Source organism: Struthio camelus, chromosome 14 (genome assembly GCF_040807025.1).
Source record: "Struthio camelus isolate bStrCam1 chromosome 14, bStrCam1.hap1, whole genome shotgun sequence".
Classification (NCBI taxonomy): domain Eukaryota; kingdom Metazoa; phylum Chordata; class Aves; order Struthioniformes; family Struthionidae; genus Struthio; species Struthio camelus.
This window is the reverse complement of record NC_090955.1, coordinates 16,090,897-16,103,023: the sequence shown is the minus strand read 5'-3', so window position 1 is coordinate 16,103,023 and position 12,127 is coordinate 16,090,897. Positions and strand designations below refer to the sequence as shown.

The window sequence follows — 12,127 nt, the reverse complement described above, 5'->3', positions numbered from 1 at the left end:
AGCCCTTGTGAGCTAATTTTAATGCGTAAGATACTATAAATATTTACATGGCAAGAATTAAACAGCTGATGATGCTGTAATATTAACTACCCAATTCTCCTACTTCTTTTGATAGACTTTTTCCTGATCACGCTTTATTCATCATCTAAGACTGAATTTCTAGCCATATACATACAAAACTATGGAAAACCCAGCCCAGGATTCTTGCCCTTTTCCTCTTTACATCCAGTGGCCAACCAAGCCTCAGGTTCTGGACTCAGTTCAGAAGAGCTGGATACTTACATGTGGAGAACACGTATATGTACACAACCTCTTTCACAGTACTTTAGGCTCTGAGCACTGAATAAGCTGCCTGTGAGGACTACATATCACCTCAAATTATTCTTTTCTAGTGAAAAATCTCTTTCCAGCATGTGGACTTTTGCCCTAAGATTTCCTATCCAACCTATCTACAAGAGAATTGTGATGAATAAATAACTCAAGCATTTAAAACATTAGGAAAGTCAAAGCCTTTTTCAGCAGATGAACCAGAAGAAAAGGCAGAAACATTCGGAAGCTGGGTAGACAGAGCAGAATAGGCTATTAAACTCTTCCACATTTTGTTCAGGCTGATTCCTGCTTCTCCCTTGCAACACACAACCGTGTGACAGTTTACATAAAGTTTCCACTGAGCAGTGTTTCTGGACTTAAAACAGATATGATTCTACAAGGTTCAATTCACATAATAAACTGATATTTTTTATTTCTGAAAAGTATAATCAGAAGTATACATCTAGTATCCAGTATACAGATGTATACATCTAGTTTCCTTTGAAGGCTATTTTATAAGACATATTGGAATATTATTACATGCAAATTCTTATTTTTTCAAACTAATATGTGGGGATAATCATTTCTAGTATTAAGGCACTTTTAAAATATTTTTATAATATTTTTAATAATATTATTATAAACTTGCTTTCTAGACCTACCATGGTTTGAGATTGTTGGTGTCTGGTGCTTTAAAAGAGAATGATGCAGTCCATGGAGCGCCAAGAAATAGCTGTATTCAGTCCTTCATTAGCGTTACAGCTTTTTGCTATTACAGCAGGTTTGAAAATCCAAATCAAACCCACTGAAATTATCAACATACCCAAATGTTTTCCTTCCTAATTCTATTGAGGTAACAGAGTTACTGGAACAAACACATAGAATCACAGAATCACAGAATCGTTTAGGTTGGAAGGGACCTCTGGAGATCATCTAGTCCAACCTCCCTGCTCAAGCAGGGTCACCTAGAGCATATTGCCCAGGATCACATCCAGACGGCTTTTGAATATCTCCAGCGAAGGAGACTCCACTACCTCTCTGGGCAACCTGTTCCAATGCTCTGTCACCCTCACAGTCAAGAAGCTTTTTCTCAGGTTCAGATGGAACTTCCTGTGCTTCAGTTTCTGCCCATTGCCTCTTGTCCTGTTGCTGGGCACCATGGAGAAGAGGCTGGCCTCATCCTCTTGACACTCCCCCTTCACATACTTGTACACGTTGATGAGATCCCCTCTCAATCTTCTCTTCTCCAGGCTGAACAGGCCCAGCTCTTGCAATCTTTCTTCATAGGAGAGATGCTCCAGCCCTCTAATCATCTTGGTAGCCCTCCGCTGGACTCTCTCCAGGAGTGCCATGTCTCTCTTGTACTGGGGAGCCCAGAACTGGACACAGTACTCCAGGGGAGGCCTCCCCAGGGCTGAGTAGAGGGGCAGGATCACCTCCCTCGTCCTGCTGGCAACACTCTGCCTAATGCACCCCAGGAGACCATTGGCCTTCTTGGCCACAAGGGCACACTGCTGGCTCATGTTTAACTTGTTGTCCACCAGCACTCCCAGGTCCTTCTCGGCAGAGCTACTTTCCAACAGGTCAACCCCCAGCCTGTACTGGTGCATGGGATTATTCCTGCCTAGGTGCAGGACCTTGCACTTGCCTTTGTTGAACTTCAGGAGGTTCCTCTCCGCCCACCTCTCCAGCCTGTCCAGGTCCCTCTGAATGGCGGCACAGTCTTCTGGGGTGTTAGCCTCTCCCCCCAGTTTAGTATCATCAGCAAACTTGCTGAGGGTGCACTCTGTCCCTTCCTCCAGGTCATTGATGAATATATTGAACAAGACTGGACCCAGGACTGAGCCCTGGGGGACACCACTAGCCACAGGCCTCCAACTTGACTCTGTGCCATTCACCACAACCCTCTGAGCTCGGCCATCCAGCCAGTTCTCAAGCCACCTCACCATCCACTCATCTAGCCCACACTTCCTGAGCTTACCTAGGAGGATGTGATGGGAGACAGTGTCAAAAGCCTTGCTGAAGTCCAGAAAGACAACACCCACTGCTCTGCCCTCATCTACCCAGCCAGTCATCCCGTCATAGAAGGCTATCAGATTGGTCAAGCATGATTTCCCTTTGGTGAATCCATGCTGACTACTCCTGATCACCTTCTTGTCCTCCAGATGCTTAGTGATGACCTTCAGGAGGAGCTGTTCCATCACCTTTCCAGGGATGGAGGTGAGGCTGACAGGCCTGTAGTTTCCTGGCTCCTCCTTCTTGCCCTTTTTGAAGACTGGAGGGACATTGGCTTTCTTCCAGTCCTCAGGCACCTCTCCTGATTGCCATGACCTTTCAAAGATGACGGAGAGTGGCCTAGCGATAACATCTGCCAGCTCCCTCAGCACTCGTGGGTGCATCCCATCGGGGCCCATGGATTTATGGATGTCAAGTTTGGACAAAAGATCTCTAACCTGATCCTCCTCAACCAAGGGAGAGTCTTCCTTTCTCCAGCCTTCCTCTCTTGTCTCCAAGGTCTGGAATTCCTGAGGACTGGCCTTAGCAGTGAAGACTGAAACAAAGGCAGCATTCAATAACTCTGCCTTCTCTGTATCTTTTGTCACCAGGGCACCTGCCCCATTCAGCAGCGGGCCCACGTTTTCCCTAGTCTTCCTTTTGCTCTGGATGTATTTGAAGAAGGCCTTCTTGTTGTCCTTGACATCCCTTGCCAGATTTAATTCCAACTGGGCTTTAGCCTTTCTTGTCGCATCCCTGCACGCTCTGACAATGTCCCTGTATTCCTCCCAAGTGGCCTGTCCCCTTTTCCACATTCTGTAGACTTCCTTCTTCTGCTGGAGTTTGGCCAGGAGTTCCTTGCTCATCCATGCAGGTCTCCTGCCCACTTTGCTCGACTTCTTCCTCAGAGGGATGCACTGATCCTGAGCCTGGAGGAAGTGACGCTTGAATATTAACCAGCTTTCTTGGACCCCTCTTCCTTCTAGGGCCCTATCCCAGGAGATTCCCCTAAGTAGGTCCCTGAAGAGGCCAAAGTCAGCTCTCCTGAAGTCCAGCGTTGCAATCCTACTCATTGCCCTGCTCCCTCCTCGTAGGATCCTGAACTCCACCATCTCATGGTCACTGCAGCCAAGGCTGCCTCCAACCTTCACATTTCCAACTAGACCTTCTTTGTTCGTTAGTACAAGGTCTAGCATTGCACCTCTCCTCATTGGCGTCTCCACCACCTGAGTCAAGAAATTATCATCAATGCTTTGCAGGAACCTCTTTGACTGTTTGTGCCTAGCTGTGCTGTCTTCCCAACAGATGTCAGGGTGGTTGAAGTCTCCCATGAGAACCAGGGCCTGTGATCGTGAGGCTTCTTCCAGCTGTCTGTAGAAGGCCTCATCGATGACTTCCTCCTGGTCAGGTGGCCTGTAGTAGACCCCCACAACAGTGTCACCCATGTTACCCTGCCCTTTAATCCTTACCCATAGGCTCTCAACTTGCTCTTCATCCACCCCGAGGCAGAGCTCCATACATTCTAGTTGCTCCCTCACATAAAGAGCAACTCCACCACCTCGCCTTCCTGGCCTGTCTTTCCTAAAAAGCACATAGCCATCCATGACCGCATCCCAGTCATGTGAACTATCCCACCATGTCTCTGCAACCGCAATGAGATCATGGCCCTGCGACCGCACACAGATCTCTAACTCTTCCTGCTTATTCCCCATGCTGCGTGCATTGGTATACAGGCATTTCAGAGAGCCACTCAAGCACGCAGGCTTCCCAGAAGAGGTGCAAGAGGATCCTCCATAGCCACGTTGCATGCTGTCTCCCCTGGTTGTATGCACCCGCTGGAGGCATCCTGACTTGAGCGGTGTTTTACTGACTCCCCAGCCACTATACCACTCCCCTTCCCCCATCTTGCCTAGTTTAAAGCCCTCCGTACCAGGCTGGCCAATCTGTTGGCAAAGACACGCGTGCCCCGCTTGGTAAGGTGGATCCCATCGCTCCCCATCAGCTGTTGATCTTCAAACAGGGTCCCATGGTCATAGAAACCAAAGCCCTGTTGCCAACACCAGCGGCGCAGCCAGCTGTTAACTTGGAAAATTCATCTACTCCTCCTCCTGTCCTTTCCCCTCACAGGCAAGATTGAGGAGAAAACCACCTGGGCTCCCAGACCCTTGACCACCATTCCCAGAGCTCTGAAGTCCCGTTTGATGGTTTCCAGTTTGCCTTTCGTGTCATTAGCACCCACATGGAAGATCAGCAGAGGGTAGTAGTCCAACGCGTGGACAAGCCTTGGCAGTCTTTCCACGACATCTCTTATTCGAGCCCCTGGCAGGCAGCAAACCTCTCTGGACAAGAGATCAGGTCGGCAGATAGGTGCCTCTGTCCCCTGCAGCAGGGAGTCACCCACAACAATCACTCGCCATTTCTTCCGGGGGTTCCTGCACGGCACAGGGTCTGCCAGGCCAGTTGCCTCCCTTGGAGCCATGCCCAGCTCCTCCTCGGCTTGGAGGGCGCTAAACTTGTTCTTCAAGGGTAAGTCTTGAGGAGGAGCAAGAGCTTTTCTCTTTCTACGAGAGGTCACCAGCTTCCAGCCCTCTTCAACAGCGTTATGATGCACCTTTACACACGGTGCTGAGCCCTCTGACACCTCCGCTGCAGTGGGGACAGGGGACTCCTGGAGCTGAACAGTCTCCGAGAACACCCTGTCAATCTCCCGCTCATCCTCTCGGATGCTACGCAGCCTACTAACCTCCTCCTGTAACTCCTTTATCTGGTGACGCAACTGGTCAACCACAGCACACCTCACACAGGAGAGCTGTCTGTCAGCCCAGGCCTTGCGGAGAGGCCCCAGGCACTCCCCGCAGCCTGACACCTGCAGAGCTGCATCTGCTGTCTGAGGGTCTGTCTGGGTTGAGGCCTCAGACACAGCCGATGCAGCACCTCCCGCAGCCACTGGGGAACGTGCTCTGCGGCGTGTCATGACCATGCCCCGGGGAAGGACACACCACTGTGCAAAGTGTGCAAAATGGAGAGGTGCCTTCTTTGCCTTCTGGCGCCCTTCTGCGCGAACTGCTGCGCAAACTGCTGCGTCTGTTCGCTGCCTCTGTTGGCTGCGCTCTGCCATACAAGAATCAAGAAAAACACATCTCTCAGGAAACAAGCACTGATCACCTCAGAAATGAAATCTGGCATCTATAACATTTCAAGATCCTGCAAAGAGATTTGTTTGAGGAGTTGTGTGCAACTTCACAACATGATATCGCTGTTTCTTAGCTCAGCACTTCTATAAAAAGCTTATCTTTGTAAGACAGACAAAAAAAGAGAGAAAAATGAAGGCATGTTAGATATACCATTCTCAAAATAATTCAGCTTCATGATAAAATGATAAAAAAAGCTTTCCTGCTGTGACACTTTATTTAATATATGACCATCTTGTCTGGCAAGATTTGAGGAAAAATTTCTTTACTGTGAGGGTAACTGAGCACTGGAATAGGTTGCCCGGAGAGGTTGTGGAGTCTCCTTCCCTGGAGATATTCAAAAGCCATCTGGACACATTCCTGGGTAATATGCTCTAGGTGACCCTGCTTGAGCAGGGGGTTTGGAGTAGATGATCTCCAGAGGTCCCTTCCAACCTCAACCATTCTGTGATTTGCACAGGTCTGCCCTTGATTTGTGGAAGGAAAAAGCTGAACACTTCACAACTACTCTTCATTTCCAAGACTTAATCTGAAGTCTGGCTTCCCAATGTTTCCAGTTTTGAAGTGATCCAAATAACCCCCCAAAACCACACCTGAAGCATCACCCATAATTACAGCTGATAGTTGAGAGAGACCAAAGTGGATTCCTTCCACAGGCTTTCAGGGCACTCTCCCTCCCAATACAGGCCTTACAGCACCATGAGACATGGCCAGCAGAAACTCAGACTTGTCCTGCAAGGGCTGATGCTCAGGTCTGAATCAGCTTTGACAGGCTTTTATCTTAAAAGCTAGTCAAAAGTATCAGGAGTATACTGAATGCTGCAAGCCTCAGGAAGAATTATATACTGCTGAAGCTTCAGAGAAACTAAAGACATCAGAACTTCTTCAAACCTGCCAGAAAGTAAGTGGACAGCTGACTGGGAACAGCTTCAGCCCCTGCTCCAGCTGGAAAAAACAGGTGGCAATTCAACTAGTTCTGTTGCCCTGAATAATAATCCATAGGCAATTATCCTAGCTTTCTTGCTAGGTCCCACCCAGTACTTCTGCAAAGGGGACTGAGACCCGGCTGGAGTAAATGCAATTTGATTAGTCTAATTGCACTTTGGCAAGTTTCAGCTGAGCTTGTCCCAGCTAGCCAGTAGGGACTACAATCGTTACATCAGGCTAGAGAATTTTAGGATATGCTTTAGTCCCTGAGCTCTGTTTATAACAGCTGAATACATCCCTCATAGAGGTAAGAAGCACACTATAGACACAAGCACTATGTGTTATATGAACCTATAAACATTAGCAGAAGGTATTATAAGTGGTAACAAGAAAATGAGATAAGATACCTATGGTTTACTAAGGTGTATACATTAATTTAATATTTGTTAAAACATCAATTAATTTCATTTCTAATCAGCAGATGGAGTTTCTGGGAGTACTGTCTAAGTTTATCATATATCTCACATCATATATCTCCCCATAAATCTTGCCTCAATTAAATTCTTAGACCAGTATTGTTACAATGTTTTTATTTACTCTCTATACATTATTTATAAACTGAACTTAAATGTAAAGTGATCAAGCATTATATTCTGCCAGGTTATTAACTTAGACAATTCTCATACCCTAATTTTGGACTCCATGCACACTCATATGATTAGCAGAACTTCAGTTTATATGCTGCCTCCTGAGGAAAGGATCGTACCCTCAAGCAGGAAAGAAAACACATATATCTATCTCACATTGCATCACACGCATCTTTTTGAGCCCACACATTAAGAAGCTGAAATCTAGAACGCTCCCAGCCACAGTTACATGCTGGGACCCATAGACAGCAGGTGTGTTCCATCTCCACAGCCCCACCGTTTGCATCCACATGTTACAGGAGTAAATGTCTATCTTATACCAAACACATTAAATAGTTGGATGTGACCAGATGCAAAAGCCTCAGTTCAAAATCACCCTCAAATCACAAGCCATACCTGCCAATCAACCATGCATCTGCCAGTGCTTAATCTTATTTTTAAAAGGAGAAACCTGCATTTTAAGACATACTTGCTCTTTAAATAACTCCATGCAGGAAAGGTTTTTTTAAACAACTCTTATGAGGAAGTTTCCTTCGTATACCAAAGCTAATTGAAGGAGCCTTAAGGTTTGAGGTTTTTTAACCAGTCATCCACTTATTTATGAGATTCATGTAAGAACACGACATGACACTCACCTAATATTTGTAACTGCCTTACACATATATTCACAAATAAACCATATCAGTGAGTGATTTTAAACCAAAATATTATATTATCAGAATAAATTCATATCACAGTCATGTTACCTCTGCTATTTGATGTCAAAATATTTATTTGAAATGTTTACAACAACATTTATGTAGAAACACTAAAAGCTCCCCAAATCTTGAAATGAAAAGGGAAACCCCAAGCTCCCAATATGTAAGGCAGGGACACGTTTCCACTAGATTCATAAACAGTACGATAAGCTTTTAACAGAATGATGAATTTTGTGATTCATTTCCTAAAGCAAACTCTAAGGAACTTTCACAGGGAATGACAATTCTTTTACCTCACAAGAAGAACAGAACAAAGCTCCCCATACTATCACTATCCCATCTTCCTTCATCTTATGAAAGAAGCATACAAGGACACGTGTTGACAAGCCCATTTTGGGAAAGGTCCCTTGAAGCACTGGAACACTATCTGCCTCCTTTAGGGAGGCTTATAAAGAAAAGGCATTTTAACCCCTTTGCAATTTTACAGCAATTGTACCTGCTAGACTGTATCATAAGTTGCTGGGGAAGGAAAACATTGCCAGATGTTCATCAAGTGTGGCTGCTCATCTCCATCCCTCTCCATTCACCTTGTTTCCTTATGGATTTACTTTAACACATCATAATGCTGTAGAGTCAAACTTCTGTTACAAGTGCACCTCCTCAGGCATTTCTTAGCTCAATCTGTAAAGTCAAACAAGCCATTTTCTTTCGAACATATTTGCCTCCTTCATGATCCACACAGTGACAGCCAGCCTAATTTAATAAAGAGGCAAATTGCAAAGAGGAAGCACATCCAGCCCTGCATGAAAACAATAGTCACCACTGAGAAATATACAGCAAGAAATAAACCAAGGGAATGAGGAAATGTTTTTGGCACATAAAATACACTAAAACTAGTTAGGGCAGCAAACTCTTGAGAGCAGCAGGTCGCCTGTTTTGCTTAGGCCAGAAAGGATAGGATGGGATGCTCCAAGATGCCGCAGCCCAGCCAGCCAACGCCCCCTTGCTCCGATTGTTCCTGCTGTATCGGGAAAAGACTTGGGGAATGCAAAGCAGCAGAAGGCAGAAGCAGTTGGGGTCCCCCCTTTTTCCCTTTCCCAGAAGCTCAGCAAATGTAGGGTGGGCCACAACACAGATATTACCAAAAGTTGTATGTTAAAGTACACATTTGGAAATATTAAAATATTAACATTTTAAGGACGAGTTACAGAAATAGCGAAATAACAGTTCATAGTTAACTGTTTTTCATGAAGTGGGTCTTATAGCAAGTGAATGGCACAGGGAGGCTGTATGTAAGACATGGCTACTTCTTTCTAAACTCGAACTATTCAGCCATGCTGCTTCCATTTCATGGACCCACACTCATTATACGATTTGAAATTTCCAAGCATAGGGGTTCCATCAGAGACTCTAAGAATGTCTTCTGCTCTCCACTGACAGAATTCTGAAATATTAATCAAAAAAATACAGCTCTAATATATTCTCTTTCCTGATCCAGATTAAATTACAAGTAGCTGTTCGACACTGAAATTTAACTTTGATATAGCATATTGTTAGGCCAAATATTTCACAAGGTTTTAGTGCTGTATCATGTGCAGTAGAATTCACGGTGATGCAATCAGTTTGTAATGACTAGGGTTACAAAGTACACATAACATTATGCAGATATATAAATAATGTATCATTTCCTGAACTCGATTCTGACATACAATTTCACTGACACAAGTCCAAAGAGAGCTGTGGTGTTAGTTTCCTCATTTTACATATAGAAACACATAAGAAATACAGCACTGTATGCAGCATGTGAGGGTCAAATTCCACCTATTAGAAATTTTCCAGAAACTCATTATATTAACCAGATCAAGCCAAAAATGACACATTGCACTGTAAATTAGACTGTACCTATAAACACTGGATCCAGAGATACTGACATTGTTGACGGAAGTCAGTACTTCTGTTCATAGTTTTTCATAGTCATCTCTCAGAAAATAATTTCTAAGCCAAGTATCAAACTTGTTTTGTGATTTTTTTAATATAATTTCTCTATTATAAAATGTATCATTTAACCAGATCAGCTAATTATCTTTCAACTCTTAATGCCTGAACTTTAGTAACTTACAAACTGTAGTGATTCTCCTAAAATGAAGTTCAAAGCCTAAATTATATAAAAAGGAGGTATAGGGGAATCTTTTCCTTCCAACAGCAAGAAAAATGTTTTTATGATGCATTAACAAGGCAGTAATGATTACAAGAGATCTGTCAAGTAAGATAAGTTGTAACTGTCTCCATGATTCCCTATACTTCATTTAAGTACATGAGGTAAAGACCTTCTGCGGTAACTCTTAATTCACCATGACCCTGTTTGCCAGTCTAACCTCAGCTGCCTAACCTACTCCACATACATGTACAGAGAGCCAATATGACCACATCACACTCGTTAAGTGATCCGAGTACACGACTAGATTATGATAACCCTCCTGACATGGAACTGCACTTTCAGACAGTGGAATTTAACGCGGAGCACTACAGCTACAAACACAGAACAGGAAGGGGCCCATGGGTCTCAAACATAGTTCCCTGCACTCTCCATACTACTATACAAGTCAATGTTTTTGAAAAACTGAATGGTATTTTACATAGCTAATCACCTGGGCATATGAGTATTTCCCCAGTTTTAAAAAAAAAAAAGTCTCTCAGAAAGAGCTACTGTTTCATATTCAAACGTGCTGAGCACTCCTAACCCCACAGTGTAACCTCACCATGCTTGTGGATGTCACACTGTGAACGTCACAGAAAACAGAATACAGAAAGGATAATTATCCTTCTATTTTCTGATTCTCCTCTACAGCTAGAATGACTTCCTTGCTTTTAAATTAGTAAAATATGGTCCTTGTGAGGAAAGGACTTCATTTTCGATTTTGCTTTTTCCTCACACTAAATATTAAATAGTTCATGGGTGCAACTCAGGTCATTAGTGCCTTCTTTGGCAGAAGAGGAGAAAGCCATCAGCTCTTTGTAGAGAGAAACTCATCATAGATCCTGGAAGACGTGCACAAAAAAAAAAAGAAGAAGAAGAAGAAGAATTCTTTCTTTAGTGATTTTAGAGCACAATTTAAAAAAATCAACTCACTTGTAAATGTTGAGAGTTGTCCGTCATATTGTCCTCTCGTCTACGAACTTCTTCCAACAACTGTGCATTCTTCTTTTTCTCCATTTGCTGATTGTGCTTCAGATTGGCAACCTTCTTGTTTTGGTCCTTCATGTGTCTAAGAATTGTAGGCACATATCCATTAGTGCTAATAAGTGCAACCACAGCTGTTTCTCTATAAAGTAACTTGTGACTATGACACAAATCATTGATCCACCAACAGATGTAAGCATTCTGAATATCAGATTAAAATCATAAAACTTCCATCTTGGTTTCAAACTGGCATATCAAAATGGGATTGATGTCATAAGATTATACAATGGTGAAACAAGTACTCTGACCTACAGGCTTTCTTTCCTTTTTCATCATTTGTTCATACATGTACAGCACCATGCAGAAAAACTGTTGTCCTGACAGAGGGCAATTACCCTACAGTCCTTACACAAGCAGTGATTTCAGGGCCAACTTCAATGGGCTCTTTTACGGGTCAATTCATTTCAAAGGAAGCAGAAAGTGAAGGTGAATGACTGATATATGATGTGAATTTTTATTTTTGTAAAGCTGGCATAGACATATAATGTTTCTGAGGATTATACTGTAATAGAGTAGAGGGTCAGAACATAAATATGCCATGAAAAATACAAGAGGCCTTTAAAAATAGCTTCTTACATAACAAAAACATAACATTTGTATCTTTTTCAATTAAGTGACTTCTTTCAACAAATGGTTATCAGCAAACAAATTTATAAATAACCTCTAATGAAAATAAAATGATCTTTAACACCATTAAAATCTTTCTTAAGATTTTATTCAAGCGAAAATTGCATTCTTAATTTGTTTCAAGGCTAATTACCTTTTTCCATGGGCCTTATTTATTAAGATACTAGAAGCTTTTCTGATTCTAGTACTTAGCACATACCCTTTTAGGAAGTGGGGAAAGCTAATTTTGCCTTGTATGCTGCAGTTACTGCTCTGGCAGGCTCTGAAAAATATTCCTGCAGCAATGCTTTCTACCTTCTTAGACTTTTAGATATTATTTCCTCGACTTCCTTTGACTCTGAGGAATTTATTTTTATATAGATAAAAGGGAGCAAAGTCATGTGCAAATTCCAAATGAGATCTACTCACTAATCCCATTTTGGCAAATGAAGGGAATATTTTTCAGCGCCCAAAAGGATCACTGGAAATGTCTCTGTTGTTTCCACAGCAGAA

General features: G+C 43.2%; 1 protein-coding gene across 17 annotated transcripts in view; it reads right to left on the bottom strand.

Moving 5' to 3' along the window:
* The window catches only part of ERC2 (ELKS/RAB6-interacting/CAST family member 2), a 551,724-nt gene that overhangs the window by 273,382 nt on the left and 266,215 nt on the right, over positions 1–12,127 (bottom strand). For 16 of the 17 annotated variants that reach the window (XM_068907565.1, XM_068907568.1, XM_068907571.1 and 13 more), the window contains one exon: positions 10,898–11,033. In XM_068907565.1, coding sequence (XP_068763666.1) covers positions 10,898–11,033 — 136 coding nt within the window. Of the gene's footprint in view, positions 1–8,796; positions 9,212–10,897; positions 11,034–12,127 lie in introns of those variants that run through there. The other variant, XM_068907577.1, reaches the window with a different exon arrangement.